The sequence below is a fragment of the Macrobrachium rosenbergii genome, chromosome 40, assembly GCF_040412425.1.
Source record: "Macrobrachium rosenbergii isolate ZJJX-2024 chromosome 40, ASM4041242v1, whole genome shotgun sequence".
NCBI classification, from domain to species: domain Eukaryota; kingdom Metazoa; phylum Arthropoda; class Malacostraca; order Decapoda; family Palaemonidae; genus Macrobrachium; species Macrobrachium rosenbergii.
Genome location: NC_089780.1, coordinates 18737893 through 18757665, shown reverse-complemented (window position 1 = coordinate 18757665; position 19773 = coordinate 18737893). Strand labels below are relative to the sequence as shown.

Below are 19773 nucleotides of genomic sequence, written 5' to 3'. Positions count from 1 at the left end.
TTTCCACCTTACTCCTCTTTCCAGCCATCATCATTACCTTCGTCATCTTGTCATTCTTCTTTGTTTACAATGACTCATCTTCTTCCCATGTTTAGATGGAAATCTGCTCTCAGTGAATTGCGGAACATACCAGCTTTCTCCAGGTGATGAGTTGGGCATAGAATCTCCTGATTACCCGAACCCTTATCCCTTGGTTCACCTGTGCGCCTGGGATTTTCAGGTGAGAGAACAAAGGTGTTACTATCATTATTATTATTATTATTATTATTATTATTATTATTATTATTATTATTATTATTATTATTATTATTATTATTGTTGTTGTTGTTATTAGTGGGGGGCGGTAGATTTGTCAAACCAAGAATATTTGTGACTCAGTAGTCTGTAGATGGTGTATGTGAGTTGTCTTGTGTATGTATATATATATATATATATATATATATATATATATATATATATATATATATATATATATATATATGACAATTCACATACACCATCTACAGACTATATATATATATATATATATATATATATATATATATATATATATATATATATATATATATATATATATATGGTGCCATTTCCCTATGAGGAAAAATAAATATGTTCGTGTGTACGTGTGTAAGCATGTGTATCAGTAATAACGATTGTTTCATTCATTAAATTATCTTTCAGGGCACCACACCACAGACTAGACTATCATTATCATGCAGTGACTTCGACCTGGGAAATTGTATTGGTTCTTCAGTGACGATCAGTAATGGTTCTTTCATTCAAGGGTATGGAGCCTTTGTCGTCTTCCATTTATTTCATTATAGAATTCTCTGCGTCCCGGGAGGGTAGCAGTGTGTTTTATCTCTACCTGAGATACTTTATATAATGGAGTTTCTTGTGTGAGATTAAACCACATCCGTCACTTAGAAACATGGCAGAATTAATGAGATCGCTAAAGAAGAAAGTTTATAAATAAGACACTGTATATAATGAAGTTTCTTGTATGAGATCTAACCATATCCGGCACTTAGAAATATGGCAGAATTAATAAGAGCTAAAGAAAGTTTATAAATGAGAAATTTGTATCACACAAAGTTTCCTACTGAGATACATGACTTATTTTGTGATGTGATTCAGACCGGGCTCATCACTGAGAAACATGATTAACATTACCTGATCCGAATTAAGATTCTCACTGAGAAACATTACTGAATACTGAATCCCCGTCGATGTCTTTCTTTAAGAAACTTAACTGATTAACTAAATTTACTATGAGACATAAAACTACACAGGGTCCATCTGGAGATTCAAAGATAACGAGAACTATCAAGCTAAACTTGAATGTATCTTGTTATTGTAACTGATATGAAGTCCAGGTAATTTGCATGCAGAAAGTATACCTAACAGATTAGTTAAATATTATAAGACTTAAGTCAAAAGATCTCATAGCCATTGAACACTTTACTAACGTGATTTATTCAATAACTCTGAAACTCTTTTATTCTTGAAGGTGCTAAACTGAAGTGTATCTGGTTTTGCAATTTATATAAAGTCCCGATAAGTGGCATGCAGAAGGTATATCAAATAATTTGTTTGAACATTTTAAGACTAAAGTGCAAAAACCCCTTAGCCATTTTTTTATCCATTTATAATTTATTGATTTATTATTTTCTTTTTAAGAAATGAGATCTCTTCTTTCTGTATTTCCCTTTACCTCTTCATGAACACCACATTCTTCAAAAGCTCGAATTTCAAATCAATGGCCCCTGTGGTGGGCTTCTTGTTCCTTATGAATAGGGTCCATCGCCTGAAGAATAATAATAGGAAATGAGCACCTTACCAACGTGATTTATCTAATAAATCTAATTCTCGAAGGTACTGCGACAAACAGGAGAGCGTCTCTTTCGAAAGCAACAGCAACAGGTTGACTGTATTCTTCCGAACGCTCACATTCCAGGCAAAGAAAGGATTCCAGTGTCGTATCTGGGCTTCAGGTAAGCTTCCTGACACCAGGTCATCAGCAACCTGGTATTCTCATTTAATTGATTATGATTGCAGGAGCCTTTATTCCCGTCAATCAGTAGGGCATTAGAAAGTTCGTGACATGGGTTATTGTCAGAAACCTGGACTGAAATAAATGGATAATTACCTAATTCTTTCGTGTGTGTTTGAACACATCCTCAGGGTACAGTGCAGAGTCTGTGTTGTAACCTGAAGATGCATATGCTGAATACAGACGTCAATATTTCAATCTGAATATATTTATATGTTGAATATACACGAAAGCAATAGTTACTGATTTGTTTACGGAAATGTTTGTCTGAAAAAATTAATTCGTTAATAACTTGATTCCATAAGGGAGTTTGTTTCAAAATGTATAGTATGCATTCAGTGTGTTTGATTAAAATTTTATGGTCTTAGAAATTACTTCATAGCAACTGTTGCGAGTTTGTGTTGTCTATAAAGTTATCCATTTTTTCCAAAAACTGGATCACTTTACAGTCTATATTACTTCTGACAAGTTTACCAATGCCTAGATCCTTTAAAAATAAGAATTACGAGAGGATGAAATTTATAAACATACAAATTCAACATGACTATAATAATCTTGCACACTTTTCAACGTAACAAGGACCAATATTACCCTAGGCCTAGGATAAGATATAGTTTAATTTCGATTATCACGTTTCATCATTTTTCCAGACCCTACCTCAGGTGCTGATGCGGCCGTACCTCCGCCAGCTCGTGCTAATGATGCGTGTGGTAGGTATTTTCAATCTCAGTTACATCCGTTGTTTACAAACTACATTTATTTCAGAATGTTAAACTCACATGGCTAGATCTTCCTTTATGTTTTGGCATAATCTGTCAGTGTCTTAATTTTGTGGTAATGTTAAAACTAATATTTGTGTGCGGTTACTTTTAAAAAAATAATATAGAATATCTTTAATCTGGAAAGTTTCACAATGTATTCACAAATGTTTACTGTACAAGTGATCAGAATATTTATGAAGTCTACAAAAGAGCAACGACCATTACTGATTATCTTCTACTTTAATAATAGATAATTATTGATTTTTTCTTCTTCTTCTTTTCAGTATGCGGGAAAGTAAACCGCGACTTGAAGATCGTAGGAGGAAAGGTGACTGAGAAACACGAATACCCTTGGCAAGTTGGTCTAACATCCCACTCGCTTTCTCAGCCTTTCTGTGGAGGCTCGATCATATCCCATCTTTATGTACTAACAGCCGCTCACTGTGTTGATGGGTAGGTTTCTATAATAAAACACACACAAACATTTATTATATATATTTGTTGTGGTCTTGTCTTCCAGGAATTCTCCTTTCATGATTAATTTTGATCTTCCAGATTTTCTCCTGAAGTGGTCACCGCCGTACTTGGGCCACATGACTGGAGCACAGCGTCTGAATCTGGTTCCACTCAGAAGAGGATAGTCAGTAAGGTGAGAGAATATAGGAAATTATGTAAAAAGACCTGTTTTTATTTGTCAGGAAGTTAAGTTGAAGTAAGGGCAACATTTGCCCTTTACATGAAACTAAACAGGACAGTATTTAGTCTTTTGAAAAGTAGACAAGGCCTCACCATGCTTTCAGGAAGTAAATAATAAATTAAGTATCAGCTCCGTATCTTGAAGAAGTTGAACTTTTATTTTGCTTAATGAGAAGTAAACAAAAGCTCATTCTTTTTGATGAGAGTAATGAACCACTTGCCAGTCAATGGAAAGTAAGACTATACAATTAAGAACCATTAACACTTTATCTGGTGTGTGTGTGTGTGTGTGTTTTTATGCAAATATTGTCACAAGCTTCTGTTAGGCCTTATGCCTGATAATTAGCAGCGCCATTTGAATATTCGGGTTTATGGTTATGGAATCAAATATTGTATAAGAGCTTATAAGTTAGAACTATATATTGTCCAAGTTCTTTGCACTAATTATCGTGTAAGATTATGGATCTAGACATTGTAAAAGTTCGTTAGGGCACTGAATTGAATATTTAGTAGAGTTTTTCAACTAAACACAGAATGAGAACCCTGATCTAGACAATATTAAAGCGAGTTTCTTTACTTTGGTACAAACAAGTGAGAGAGAGAGAGAGAGAGAGAGAGAGAGAGAGAGAGAGAGAGAGAGAGAGAGAGAGAGAGAGAGAGAGAGAGAGAGAGAGAGAGAGAGATTATGTTCCTGTATTTCATATTATCTAGTGTTGCAGATCATCATACATCCTAATTTCAACTCCACCACGCAAGACAACGACATTGCTCTGCTCAGACTGTCAACACCAGTTAACTTCCCTGCCGACAACCAGATCGCCCCGATCTGTCTGCCACCTGCTGGAAAACTTTACGAAGACGTCAACGCCACAGCCACAGGATGGGGTAGGCTCAAGGAAGGTTTGTAACTCACAGTGGTTTTAACCTTCTTTTATTTGTAAATTTGGCTAAGTCGTGAGATCGTCCATTTCTTCTGTTGTTTCGTATAGTCACCAATAGATGGCTCCAGTGGAGTCTTTTTTTTTTTCAGGAAAAATGTGTCCAGTTTTTCTGGGGATTCGAAAATCAGTTTGTTTGATTAATTTCTCTTATAGCACACTTCCATTATGGTATTCTCTGTTTACCTCCATGCTCCCTGACATTTTTCACCTAGTTTTTAACAAAAACGCAGGTTAACAATCATCCAATAAGGGGGGGCTTATCAACAAACTTTCCTTATAGGGACCAAAGTTTTTCTGGATAGCTTTGCCCATGCGTCTAAGCCCTCTTGAGAAGGATTAGACGCATAATCAGGAACTTAACTGTTGAGCAAAATTCCTGAATATATTATCTTTTTAAGAACATTCAGTTGAGTTTCAGCTTCTGAAAGCCTAGTGTTAAAGCAGTTTAATAAAACTTCCTGTTAGGAAATTATGATTTTAGAACAAAATGTAATTCGTCATTTCTAACGGTCCTGGTCGTTTCGGCCGTAAGTCACTTTAGGCCGTAACATCCAAAACAATGTAAGACGTTATGTTTACGGTATTTACCGATATGTCTATGGTATTTACCATTATCATTTCATGTTTTACGTACATCCCCAAGGGACTGGTACTAAACACGGCGCCCATTTTGCACGTAAACGTGCTTACGGCCGAAACGACCCGAATGCATTTCTAGGCCTCCTCTCTTTCCCAAAACACACTTTATTTTAACAGATATCAGATCCGAGACACAAACAAAAGAGGCCACAGTATCTACATGATGTGTCACAGAATGTTCTTCATCCGTTCTAGGCCTAAACTCTTTCACAAAGCATTTTGTTCTAACGGATGTTAAATCCGAGTTGTAAACAAAGGAAGACACCAATATACCGTTGATGATACTACATTAAATTCTGAACCAGACTTCGTATTACAGATGGTAACATTACAAGTATACTCCATGAAGTGACTGTGCCCACGATGACCAACGCCAAGTGCGCCCAAATGAACGAAATGGTAATCACAGAAAACATGCTCTGTGCTGGAAGGGACGAGGGAAAACAAGTCGCCTGTCAGGTAAGACTCCTGAATAAAGAAGGATTTGTTATAAAAGAAAGATAATTCTCTGAGATATGTTGAGACATACGAGTATTTCCGAAATGCAGTTCCTCATCCGACTTCAACATCATCGTAAGCTTAATGAACTATTTTTTTGCCATTAACTACCGTTGTTATTCATAAAAATAAGTCTACCAATTTTTCGCGAAGCTCAAAACTAATTGCACCTTGCAAGATTTCAAACCATTACTGTAATCTTCGTACTTAATCTTCTTCTCAACTTAATCCCTAGTTGAAGTCGCTCTTCTTCTCAACTTAATCCCTAGTTGAAGTCGCTATTTTTTTTAATAAGCCTTTTTAATGGTGGGTGTTCCTCTCTTGCATTCCTTCGTCTCTCAAATCTTCTCGAATGCACTCTTCCCATCTCCTTTTAGGCCTACCTCTCCTCCTCAGGATCTCAAACCATATTAACCTTGACTCTCGGGCTTTGTATTTCCTAGGGCGATTCCGGAGGACCGTTGGTCACTAACGACGACGGTACAACGCGCATGATACAAATTGGCATCGTCTCTTGGGGTCAAGGTTGCGCAGTTCCCGGGAAACCAGGAGTTTATACACGAGTAAATCGTAAGTTTAAATATATAATAATACGTATTCATATATAAACTAGAAATCACTAAGAGTATCATATAGTACCCTGTGAATCAAATGACTGGTTCAAAACAATTGAAGTGACAAAATCAGAGAGATAAATGAGGTTTCTTGAAGTGTTATTCACTTGTCCGTTCGTCTTCTTCAGGATATCTGAAGTGGATTCGTGGCCATACATCTGGAACACCCTTCTGCCCGCCGACACCTGACCGTTGACGTCATAGGCTAATGTCTATCATCTATTAAGCGAGACTGTGGTCTTCGTTTAAAGTTTGTTTCTTCGAGAAATAGATATTGGTTAAGAAGCCATTAGCTGACAGACGTTTTGATAATAGAAAATGTCATCATCTCATTGTTTTGAAAGCAATACTATTTCTTTGGATAACCGTTAGAACTAACCCATTTGTTATTCGCGTGTTTATTGTAATTGCACATAAATGTTGATTTAAATATATATATATATATATATATATATATATATATATATATATATATATATATATATATATATATATGTATATATATATATGTATATGTACACTCACTCAAAAATATTCTGCAACATGTTCCAGAAGTTTTCGTTCACCTAACAGTAATCTGTTCTTTTGATATTTACAAGGAAATGTAATTTTCTTATTCGATTTTGGTTATTAATCATACGGTTAACAATATAAAAAAGAGTGGTGAGTGAAAAATTCATATTACGGAAAATGACGAAACATTTTGAAAAATTTCACTTCAGATGATTGGGCAAAAGAGTCAAAGAAGAAACTATATTTCGAATCCAGATAAAAGCTTATTGACTAATAAAATAATATTGAATAACCATCAATGAAATTATATATATACAAAGAAAGAATTCAACCATTATCGTTGTCAAAAACAAAAAAGAAAAAAATCTCATAACGTCATATGTTATCGTGTGACTCCACATTCGGGCAGGAAAAGTTTAAACTGTCTCGTCACTAAGCCGGACCACAATCATTAGCTTGCATAAGACTAATGTTTCTATCGTAGATATTGCTCGGCAGCTTAGCGTAAATAAAACAACCATGTATAGAGGGGATACAACAACAGAGAAACGAGGAAACATGATAAATTCATTGTAAAAACTGGAGGACAACCTCATTGTTGCACTACTGTTAAGTATCATCATCGGATGATCACTGAAGGTGCTCCGCCTAGCTCCCCCCTGACTACCGATGTTGCTATAAAGAGAGAACATTACGCTCTCCCTTCAAGTTGCTGCTCAAACCATCCGTAACAAGTTACATGAGACCAAGATATTATTTCATCATACTCCTGCCAAGAAACACTTCATATCAGCGAAACACAAAGAACAGAGGCTAGGGTTTGCGTTATAATATAATCCAGTGGCGGATGATTTCTGTACGAGTCATCTTTTGCGATGAGGAGGAGACATTCTCCACTGATGAGCATGGTAGTCTTCTTCACTGCTGGCATTTAGCGTTAACTAAATTAATGTTGAACTTCTAGCTAATTTTAATTCTTTAGAAACTTAGATAATAAGAAATACAAAAATAGGCGTTATATATTCAGTTAACTTCATAAGAGGTATCAAAATGATAGGCCTAAGTAGCAATGAAAGAAATGAGAAATTACACATGATAACGGCATTATATATATATATATATATATATATATATATATATATATATATATATATATATATATATATATATATATATATAATGTATATATATAATATATATATATGTATATATATATATATATATATATATATATATATATATATATATATATACGACGATGATGAAGGCGGAAGCCCAATATACGGAGACCAAGGGCAGATGGAGAGGCACACTGACAATCTACAGTTTTTATTGTGGCCGACGGCGTTTCGCAATAATCCATTGCATTTTCAAGGCTGCAATGACACAATTTTGTTTAATAAAAATGGACGTCACTATATAAAATTATAAAGATAAAAAAATAAAATAAAAATACATACATTTCTTAAAATATCTTAAAACAAACCTACCCAGTACATGGCTAAAAAGTGACTGAACAGAAAAAGGTAAAACTACTCGAAAACAAAGAGAACAGCAGAGAAATCACAAAATAAACAAGGGTGTTGAGGACGTCTGGGCATTTAACGAGGGAACGAGTGCTTTAATGAAAATTGACTCTAAAGTCGTAAACTCGTCCTCGTGTTGGGCTGAGGCTATTATTTCGAAGTTTTTCATATCAATCTGCGTTTTGCAGATTGCAGAGTGATTTCTTATATTTGATAATTCAGGCCTGGACAATCTGCATCCCGTCCTATAACTGACGCCCTGATGACTACAGACACGGACTTTCAGTAGCCGTCTCGTACATCCAACGTAGGTTCCCAGCTCGCACTTGGGACAAGTATATTTGTAAATGATGTTGGATGCTAGAGACGGGCACAGTCTATCCTTAGATCTGAAAAGAGACCCGAGCGTTAAAGGGTTTTTCGGAATAAGTTTCATATTTACAAACGGGAATTCTTTGCTAATGATCTTTATAACTTTTTTGCGAAACTCATCGTTGAACAGGAAGGGAAATTTAGCGTAGATATCAAGTTTGGGAACATCATAAATGACACGTGGCTCACTAAAATTCATATCTAACAACTTTCTCAAAATTCTGTAAAAGTGTTTTAGAGGAAAACAATTATTTCTAAAAAAAACCTGTCAGGAACTCAATTTCGCTGTGGAAGCCTTGCCAAGACGATGTCAGAGTAAGGGCCCTGTGGAGGAGTGTAAAAATAGCATTTAATTTAAAATTAAAATGACAAGCACTGTAAAAATTAGTACCCAACCCAGTAAAGGTGCTCTTTCTGTATATACTGGTATGGAAACCCTCCGAGTCCCTTGAAATACGTAGGTCCAGGAATGGGAGCGATTTGCATATTTCCTTCTCCATAGTAAACTTAATATTGGAGTGCTGGGCATTAATAAAATCCAAAAACAGGTGAGACTGAAATTCATCTCTAAAAAGAACGAATGTGTCATCCACATAACGTCGATAAAATAGGGGGCAAAGGTTGGAGGGGCAGGAATCTAAGAATGACTCCTCCAGGGAGTTCATAAAGATGTTAGCGAAGTAGCTTTATAGTACTAGAAAATGTGGCTTATTGTACTTGACTATGTGGCTTATAGTACTAGACCATATAGCTTTATACAACTAGACAATGTGGCTTATAGGACTAGACAAGGTGGCTAATACTGATGAAACTTCTTATAATTTGCAAGGAAAATGGGAAAATTAGCGGACTGGTAATATGTTTACAGTCATCTGATGATCCACAGAGAAAGACGGAATAGTGAAGAGACTGAGAAAAGAATTTAATGGATTCAAAAGTCACAAATGTATCGCGTACAACAATTCCGCAAGGAAAAAACAAAACAAATCAGGTAGACAGAAGAGAAAAAGACTCCTGAGGTGTATATATGATGGGAATTCAACACAACAATGAATATTAATGAATGAATGACATCACCCATAACAGAAGGTGAATGTCCGTGAATTCGGCTATGAACACCAGGTTACCAGAGCCTTTTGTTGCTTTTGCATCAAAACAAACAGGACTGACAGTTCTCTCCTGAAGAAATTAAGAAATGGCGATAATATTATAAAAATTACAAATTTAGAAAGCCTCCTTAAATGTTTTAGAGTTATTTCTTCATGCAAAACAATCGTCAATGAACTTTTTTATTCATTTCTTCCTCCAATAAGCAGCCTTCATCTCCTTCAAAGATGGCCAAAATCCTGCCCATGGGGGCTCTTGCAGAAACACCATAAACATTACAGCTCTCTGAAGTCTTTTTAAAGGCATTTTTCATTATTAATTCATGCGAAACGATCGCCTATTAACGTCTTTTATTCATTTCTTTCTTTAATAAGCAGCCTCCATCTCCTTCCAAGATGGCCGACATCCCCATTTCTGCAAAGGGGACCCTTGAAGAAATTAAGAAACTGTGAAAACATTATAAAAATCACAAATCCATGAAACATTTAAAGGTTCATGCGTTATTTTTAACATTCAACCCGATCTTAAACCAAAGTTTTTATTCAGTCCCGTCTGCAATAAGCAGCGGCCATCTCCTTCCAAGATGGCGGACATCCCGTCCATGGGGCCAAAACTTGATATAAGAGATCTATGGTTCCATCGATTGCCCACAAAACGTCAACAAACCTGTGCTCAGACTTTCACGATTTTCGAGATTTCTAAGTTTCTAAGCGAATTTTAAAGCGAAATTCGCCACGTAACTTTCCTAAATAGTGATTTTCGTGAGTTATTATCATTTTATTGCTTTATTCTTGGTTTTCAAAGAGTGTCTTGACCCCAAACCCTTGACCTTAAAAAAAAAACCTTTCCGTGTAGGCCTACCGGCACTGAGGAAGGTGTGTAGGCCTACCAAGACTTTTCATACACAAATTTTCAAATTTGGATTTATAAAAAGTTTTAGGAGGTCCTCGTTGTTTACCGCGAATTGTATCCTTCAAGATCCATCGGCTCGTTTAGGCCTAAACGGCATATGGTGTGTTACCGTAAATGGTGGTGAGAGGCCTATTTATTTTATTGCTTAGGCCTACTTTAAGCACGACGTACGGTATGTACATTGCAGATATACAAATTATAATGTCTGTTAACAGGATTGCTGAGATATAGGCGTATGCCCTAGGCCAATTGGGGCATATGCCCATGGCGAGTAGGGCAAACGTAAATAGGCCTAGCCAGTTTGTTATTCGAACCAAAGTCGTATTTTTCTGAGGATTAATGATATGCCATAGGCCTATTGTTTAGTAATTTTTACCCATTAGCTTCACGTAATGTTGATGCAGTTGTATTTTATATTATAGTTTTATAGACTGGTCACCTAAATTAGCTTTTTGCTATCCTAGTTATAAATTCAACTTCACTGAGGTTATTCAGTCTTATATAAATACAGTACATTGTCTTATGAGTTGATGTATTACCCTAAATTGGAAATGGTCCTTTGGTAACAAAGTGTATATAAGCAACTATTTCACTGTATTTCACTTCCTTGTAATTCTTCCTAATGAACACCATACTCTTTGGAAGCTTGAATTTCAAGTCAGCGGCCCCTTTGGTGGGCTTGTTTCGTATGAATAGGTTTCATCTGCTGAATAATAATAATAATAAATGTAAAAACATAAACATAAACAAAAGATGGTCATTATCATAAACATCAACAAAAAGCAGTAAATATTCCAGTTAGCGACTGGCAGGAATCAGATGGCGAAAGCAGTCTGCAGCTTTACCCAGGCATTGTCCTTGTTCTGGCTTGACATATTTTCGACCTGTAACTAATCCTTCTTTGCTTAGAAATGGTTTGACTGAACAACAAGCACAAGAAGGAATTTAATGCCCGTTTTACTGTGGAACAAAGCAGCTTTTGCTTCTTTTGAACAAGTAGGGTCTGCGGTCCTGATTTAGCCTGCAAGAAGCGTGTTAATGAGTGTCCATTGCAATGCTTGTGTGTGGGTGTGTGTGTGTGTGTGTGTTTATGTGCGTGCATGTTCGTGGTTTGTCACTTTCTGTATTGCTGGCCATTCTGGGATATCAGTAGAGACTGAAGTAATCAAAAGTCGGAGTTGCCAGCCTTATGTATTCTGTCTTATCTTTCTCTTCATTTCTAGACCACTAAGCTCCAGGTAAGGGATCCTGTGCTACTGTCCCTGCTTGGGAGAACAATCTGATTGACTCTCCTGTCAATATCATTGTTCATGTAGGAGGAATTTGTGCTGCTCCTGCGGGCATCGAGCCCATCTTCAGCTGTCCTAGGAGGGAAAAGTAGCCTAAGCTCAGGGTTGAAGTAAGATGAAGGAGCTAAAAACATACTTCTTCCATTTCCACTTCCTCCTCTTCCTTTACCCCAAATTCCTCTTGTAGGAAGAGGTCCTGAAAGGTCTCTCTTAAGAAGTTTTAAAAGGTTTCACATGAGTATCTCCCTTCACCAAAAGCAGGTGGTGGTTTATGCTTTCCTTTGTGTGAAACATCAACCCTAAGAAGGGTTGACTATGTGGTCTATGAACGGGTTCAAGAACCACCATCTTGGCAGTCTTCTCGGGGAAGTAGGACTACTCTCCACTTACTTCTCATGAAGTATGAAATCTAGAGAACAGTGAACTTATTTTCTCTTCTTAAAAGCTGGTTAACAGACCTCTTTTATTTTGCTGTCATATTTTGTCACAGTATGAATAATAAGTACATGACCAACTTCAAATATGGTTTATGGGGTTGTTAAGAATGGGTCAGTAGGCATATTTACCTTTTAACCTATCCAGCATGTGATTAAGAAAGAGTACATATGAAAAACTACACTAAAATTAGGTTAACAAAAGCTGACATTTTAACAGTTTTATTTTTTCAGATTTCAAATGATTTGAAGGCGCAGAAGTAGCATTTTTGCACAACCTTACTGCAGTTTGACATTTCTGACGAGGTACAGTAATATGCTCTTGGTAGTATACAAAGTAGTGTATAAGGTTATATCTCATGAGGACAAAAAGACAATGCTATTAAATAAATTATTAGCTTAGATGGTAAAAAAAATTTGCATCCATCACTACATATATGTCAAGTATTTTACCCTTTTGTGTTTACAACAGTTTAATGCCAAATATTGTAAGGAAAGCCAATTTTTTTTTTTTTTTTACAGAATATTTCAAGGAAGATTGTTCAATATGTAGGAATAGATTTTATTGTTCCCTTGCACAGTGTAGTTTAGCTATAATTTTGTGGGATGTCTCCTAGATTTTTTCATCATTATTGCCTCCTACACCTTGCTATGCAGAGATTCTGTGAAATTCCATTATTCATGTCTTTCCTGTTCTTTGCCTTCCGCAAATTCTTCTGGAAATTCCATGCATCTCCAACCTCCCTTCCTGTAGTTGCCATCAATTTGGGTCTGGGTCTTCCAATTTTTTTGGAGCCCACAAGAGCCCAGCTGACATTGTCACCTACCATTTCCCAAGCCATCTGTCAACCTTTCATCTCATCTACTTATGGAACTTCCATAATTTTCCTTATGATGTCATTGCTCACTCTGACCTGCCATCTGACTCTTAATATTTTTCTTGTAGCTTTATTTCCATCTCAAGAGAACCTGTAGTAAATATCATTGTGCCTAAGTGTTTGAAAGATTCAGTCACTTTAATCCTTTCTCCATCTAATGTTATTTCATCCCTTTGTGCAAATTCTGTCCTCATTACTTCCAACAAGATCAAAGAAATTTGGCTTTGAGACATAGCCACTTTTTACCTACTGTAGTCCTGTACATAAACACAAAAACTGGGTAACAATTGCTGTAGTTTCAAATTTTATTTTTCTATTTGCAGATTACAGCTGACAAGAAGTGATGAAAAGGGTTTATTGTGGAACAAACCAAACTTCAGTACAAAGTTTTCAAGAGGTAACATGGTTTTGGTAGTGTACAAATTATTGTGAAAGGTTACATAATTTATAGTCTTGTGGATGAGGAAACAAATGACAGCAAATATACCATCCATTGTCAGTCAGAGCAGAAGATGATTTTAGCTCCATAATTGTAATGAAATTCACTGATCACACTATAGATATGGTAGTTTGTGTACCCTTTTAAGCCAAGAAAAGATAAATATAAAGATTGTTAAGCTTGTTTTTATTTGTCATATAATTGAATATTTTTTATCTAATAGAAGTAAATGTGATTCTGTGTAACGTGGTTTGGCTGTCATTTTGAGGTATGTTTCTGAGATGTTTTTAGAAAGTTATTTAGGCTACAGTGGTGAGGTATTGGAAAGATATGTTATTATTTCTGATATCTGCTGTTTACAGTAGTTCATTAAGGAACCTAATTCCATTTGGCAACAAATCCTTCGGGCAAGCCTTGTGGAAGTCTAGTAGTGGGTAGGTGCTGTTCCCTACTGCATTGTCATTTCTTAGGATACCCTATGTCAGTGGGGAACTACAGTGCTTATTCACAACTTTCTGTGATGTGTTTGACGCAGGAGGGGGACACTTGATTCTTGCATACAAATTACAGACCACGTACCCTTTAGATCTGGGTTTCAGTTACAAAACACTGCTTCCGCATGGCCTCAAGAGATATTGGTTCTGATGTATAAGATCAATACCAAGGGATTTCCGGCTGATTCTGTAGGTTGCACTGAGAAATTCTGAGCTCTTTCACAGCTCAAGCCATAATTTGAGATTGTTGCTACGTGGCATGAACAAATTCTTGCTAATTTGGAAACATCATCATCTTTGCATAACAAAACCTTTACTTTTTTCTTCATTTTTCTATTTGAAACATATGTATAGGTGATGACTAAGCATTAAAGTCAGTCATTTTTAGTATGATATACTGTATTTTCTTGCTGTGTTTGTGTGAATTTATTATGATGAGCAAATTGGTAAGTGTAAGAATGACTAAGAGCTGGTGTGTGTGTGCATGTGTGCGTAACCTAAGATGTAATACATGTATAACTTTCTCTCTCTCTCTCTCTCTCTCTCTCTCTCTCTCTCTCTCTCTCTCTCTCTCTCTCTCTCTCTCTCTCTCTCTCTCTCTCCAGACAAGAAAGTGTAGGTACTGAATCAGAAGACAAATGCACACATCACATGCCTGCAAATTTAAACTCTAATCATAGTTTTATAGGATTTAATCAATGATATAATGACTGTAGCTTTGTAGTTGGTCTGTGTTGAAACAGATATAATTTTTTGAAAACAAGATTTTCTCCTAATGCGATTCCCAGTTTCTGGGCCCACATGAAATGGCTAAATGATAAGTAATGGGTTTTGTATGAAAAGTTTGTTTTTATTTAAATAAGTTATCTTTCAGAAGAAAACTATTTTATTTATATGTGAATGACAGTTGCTCCGTTTTTACCTGGCAGTAAGCTGTACCAGAAAGAGTTCGAGGTTGTTAATGGTTTTGGGTTGAGTTTTGACAGTCTCATCTGTTCTGCTTTACTCATTCATTGCAATCTGTCCATCTCATGAGAATTCATTCTCAAGGATTAACTAGTGGAATTAAATGATTTTTTCATCTTTAGAGCACAGGCAGCCTCAGTTTTCAATTTATATATATTTCTAGCTGATAGATTTAAATCCTGTTTACTGTTTAAATAGTCAACTATTTTTGGTTGTTGTTAATGAAAATATGAGAAGGGCTAAGCATTTCATAATACTAAAGTTTGAAGTTTACCAAGCTATGAAGTAAATATATTTTATTTTTAAAAGGTTCAGTGTTCAGAGAAGGGGGGGAGATTGAATTTGAGGTTAAAAAATTGCCAGGTTGGGATGAATGACCATTTTGTAACGCACCCATCTTGTAATTAAGAGCATATCGTAAAAGTTATTTTGTATTGTACCACTTTACAAAAAATGAGGATACCAATAGCTAAAATTTCAAAAATTTTCTTTCAGATTTCAGCTAATTTGGAGGCCTAGAAAGTGGCTTTTTGCACAGCAAACCTGACTTCAGTTCAAAGTTTCCCAGAGGTAACATGCTCTTGGTAGTATACCAAGTATTGTGAAGGGTGGTATATTACCTTTCATGTCAATTGTATCAGTAGTGATTACTGAGTGAATGATAATTTAAGTTATTAAAATTATCATAAATTTATTTAAATGACCATAAATTTACTGCCTTCACTACAGTTGATAATTACTGTACAGTACTGTTTTAGAAAGAGACCAGTTTAACGTCAAGATTTGCCAAGAAAGAAAAATCTCTTATAAAACAATTAACACAATTAACAAAAGATTGTATATGTAGTAGATAAATATTATGCATCTTGTATAATGTAACTTGGATATCATTTTATGTTAAGTTTCATAGATGTGTTTAGAAAACTAAACTTAAGGTCATTTTTGATTGGATATATATTCTGTTGGTTTTGTTGACTATTGTATGTAGTTAGTAAGAGGTGAAGAAAAATATGTGGTATTGGTTAAATGTAAATTTTTGCTTCTCTGATAGGCCTAGTTTTTACAAAATGTTACACTAGTTAGTAACACTGACTGGTACAGAAAAATAGGAGCTGGGTAGCATTGCTTACAGAAAGATGGGGTCATTATGAGAATACCTGTACTTTTATGTATAGGAAAACTTTGAGAAAGTCATTGGTCATAAGATAGGCATTTAAATAGGAGTGACGATGAATGTTGAAAATGTTTATATAAAAGTAGAGGAAGGAGAAGATATTGGAGAGAAATCTCCTAAACATTTATCGTCGTGTGATGGAGGGACAGGTTTCTCAGGGAGAGCTGATGTAGATGTGATAGACACAAAAAGTAAAGTTAGTATTTTGAAAAAGTCTTTAGAAGGTACTAAGGAACATGAATTGAAACCATGTCCTTATGATGAAGGCAGTGGTAACAATTTTTCCGCTGCATTGGATATGACAAAGAAACGTTTTGAACCCTCCCTGTTACTGGTTGAATCTCGTAGGACTGAGGGTAAATTAAACTCTGAAAAATATACAGCAGATCTTAGAGACAACACACCAACTACCTCATCTTCATATGTTGAAAAAGAGAATGCTGAGAAGCCAGAAAATGGGATAAGTTCTTGTGACAACAGTGTGGTAAGTGGTGTAGAAGACCAGCCATCTACCTCATCTTCTTCAAAGAAAACAGGAGTGAGACTGTCAGAAAAACTCAGGATGATTATTAGAGAAAATTCCCCTGCAACCCCTTCTCCTGTCCGTAAAAAAGGGCCGAGGTCATCTGAAAAAGCTGACTCTGGGCCTCGTGCTGCCAAAGACACGGATGAATCCTTAACCTGTGATGTTTGTGGCAAGAGTTTCGTTAAAAAGAGTAACCTGAACAAACACAAGAAAATACATACCGGTGAACGACCTTTCGTTTGTAGTGTTTGTGGAAAGGATTTTGTTTACAAAGAAGGTGTTGAGGAACATATGATAATACACACAGGGGAACGCCCTTTTTCTTGTTCTATATGTGGTAAGACTTTTTATAAAAAGGGTGCACTAAACCAGCACAAAAGAATACACACTGGGGAAAGGCCGTTCTTTTGTGAGCTGTGTGGAAAGAGTTTTATTCAGGCAGGACACCTTGCAAGTCATAAATTAATCCACTCAGGAGATAAACCATTTACATGCGAGTTGTGTGGGAAGAACTTTCTTCGGAAGGCAAACCTTGATAAGCATGCAAGGATACACTCTGGAGAACGACCATTTGCCTGTAATGTTTGTGGTATGAGGTTTATACACAAAGTAAGCCTTGATAAACATACGAAGATACATACGATGGATGATCCATTCACTTGTGAAATATGTGGAAAGAAATTCATTCATAAGGATAGTTATAGTAACCATGTGAGAGTGCACACTAGGGAGAGAGCATTTTCATGTGACATGTGTGGCAAGAATTTTATGAAGAAAGATAACCTGAATCTGCACATGAGAAACCATATGGGGGAAAGGCCTTTCCAATGCAATGTTTGTGGGAAGAGTTTTACTGTTAAAGATCACTTGAAGCAACATATGAGAAAGCACACTGGAGAAAGACCGTATAGTTGTAGTATATGTAATAAAAGGTTCACCCAACAAGGAACTCTTTATAAGCATATAAGGGTACATACAGGGGAACGTCCCTTCTCTTGTGCTTTTTGCGGGCTCAGTTTTACTCAAAAGGGACATCTTACAAGACATAGGATGAAACATACAGGCGAACAACGCTTTTTGTGCGTTGTCTGCGGCAAGGACTTCAGAGACAGGACGACTCTGAAGATCCACTTGAAATCTCACTCAAGTCAACATCTCTATCCTTGTTTTGAATGTGGCCAGATTCTGTACAGTGAAAACAGTCTTGATGAACACATGAAAAGCCACACTGGAACAAAATTACACACCTGTGAAGAATGTGGCTTAAATTATAACGATGAAGGAAGTTTAAGGGCTCATAAAAATTGTAGTCACTCTTCGGAAAAATCTTTCACTGGTAGTGAAGTGGAAGATGGTTTTGCAGGAAGTAAAGACTCGAATGTTGATTTGTCATTGCAGGATAAATCTGGTGAAAGAGCACAGTTAATGCCAGGGATGGCAAGTAGTTTTGTTGAGACGCATCTAGTTGTCAGTGACTCAGTGATAAAAGACCCTGCACCAGTTGTTGCCAAAGAACCAGAGGGTCAAGTCCGTGAATTTGATCAGATTTTTATTAAAGAAGAAGTTGATGATCCAGGAGATAATTTTTCGTGAGGATTGTAATTGCTGTTAATCTTTTCAGCTGGATGACACTTTTCTTTACAATGAAAAACATGTTAAATTTGTTGAGATTCTAAGGTTAACAATCCAAAAATGATTTTGGAGGATTTGCTGATCATTGCCACAAAACAAAGGATGTGTGAGAGTGCTATACATCAGCAAGCATTAATACGGTTGTATGTTGTGTAAATGAAAAATAATGTTAATCACAAGTCGTGCTTCATATAGAAGCCAAATATCCATGAGAATTGTTAAAGCCAAGTGACTTGAAAACACTGTTATAATTGAGAATTTTAATAGGTTATGGGTTTGGATGAGAAATATGTATGAAAGATTCAGTAGAAGTGTACTCTGTAGGAGCTTGTGTCTTTAGTACTGAGTACTTGTAATAGTAGTTATGTGCGTAGTTATTTTCTATTATGTGGGGATCTGAAGTTCTTTGGAATTTTATAAGAATAAAATATATTTTTGCTACACACTGTTCCTTTTATTTCATGATCTTAAATTTTTTTTATTCATTGTAGCAACATTTAAAGTACTCTTACTTCTAGGTTTTAGAAGTTACTGAAAGATTCATGAAGTTGGCTTTTTAATAACGGATAAATACTGTATTCTTATTTAACCAAGTCAGTAAATCAAAATTATTATGAAGATGGAATAACCCAGATCTTTTAGTAGAAACATGATTTTTAAAGGTAAATAAGCAGGTAAACTTTATTGAACTTTATTTTTTAATTTTCCTTTATTGCCAGAGTACATGGACAAAAACTAGAGAACATTTTTCTTTTAGTTATTCCTCCTATTAAAAATTTTTCTTCTTGGATTGGAGCATTTTCACAAATATCGACAATTTTAGTTTTGGTCCATTTTATGAAAATTAGCATTCATACAAAAAACAGATGTATAGAGATACTTGATAAAGGGATGAAAAAGACCCAAAGTAAGAGAAGAGCCTTATATTAATGTGGAAATTATGGAACAATATGACTTGAAAATTTCAATGAGGGCCATTGAAAAGGGTTGCAGGAGGCGAGACAGAAAAATTGTTATAAGGTAACAATAGGGGAAGTATCATACAAAGAAAGAGATTATGCTGTACTACATACTTGTGATTGCAGGTTCTGCTTACGGTTCTTTGCAGCATCCCTTCAGCCAATAGCTGCAACCCCTTTCATTCCTTGTAATATACCTCCATTCATATTCTCTTTCTCCCATCTTACTTTCCACTTTCTACTGTCAATTGTTTCATCACTATTTTCAGTGCCAAATGACCTCATAGATCCCAGCACTTGGTCTTTGGCCTAAATTTTATATTCCGGCTACATACTTGCAGATCACAATG

At 35.8% G+C, this 19773-nt stretch overlaps 2 protein-coding genes across 3 annotated transcripts in view; both read left to right on the top strand.

Annotated features, from left to right (window-relative positions):
• The window catches only part of LOC136825954 (trypsin-1-like), a 9707-nt gene extending 3043 nt beyond the window's left edge, over positions 1-6664 (top strand). The window contains exons 4-13 of one of the 2 annotated variants that reach the window (XM_067082817.1): positions 96-220; positions 682-785; positions 1876-1994; positions 2704-2763; positions 3099-3267; positions 3370-3463; positions 4230-4410; positions 5410-5549; positions 6032-6158; positions 6331-6664. In XM_067082817.1, coding sequence (XP_066938918.1) covers positions 96-220; positions 682-785; positions 1876-1994; positions 2704-2763; positions 3099-3267; positions 3370-3463; positions 4230-4410; positions 5410-5549; positions 6032-6158; positions 6331-6398 — 1187 coding nt within the window. In that variant the 3' untranslated portion in view covers positions 6399-6664. The remainder of the gene's footprint in view (positions 1-95; positions 221-681; positions 786-1875; positions 1995-2703; positions 2764-3098; positions 3268-3369; positions 3464-4229; positions 4411-5409; positions 5550-6031; positions 6159-6330) is intronic. The other variant, XM_067082818.1, reaches the window with a different exon arrangement.
• A 3677-nt stretch (positions 6665-10341) lies between these two features.
• On the top strand, positions 10342-18909 carry LOC136826205 (oocyte zinc finger protein XlCOF6-like). The gene is made up of 4 exons (XM_067083277.1): positions 10342-10481; positions 12590-12661; positions 13557-13630; positions 15628-18909. Exon 4 carries the CDS (start codon positions 16362-16364, stop codon positions 18423-18425), a length of 2064 nt encoding a protein of 687 aa, XP_066939378.1. The 5' UTR covers positions 10342-10481; positions 12590-12661; positions 13557-13630; positions 15628-16361; the 3' UTR covers positions 18426-18909.
• Positions 18910-19773: the final 864 nt, after the last annotated feature.

Coding starts and splice junctions, on each gene's coding strand:
- LOC136826205 (XM_067083277.1), top strand. CDS start 16,362: ATGAATGTTGAAAATGTTTATATAAAAGTAGAGGAAGGAGAAGATATT.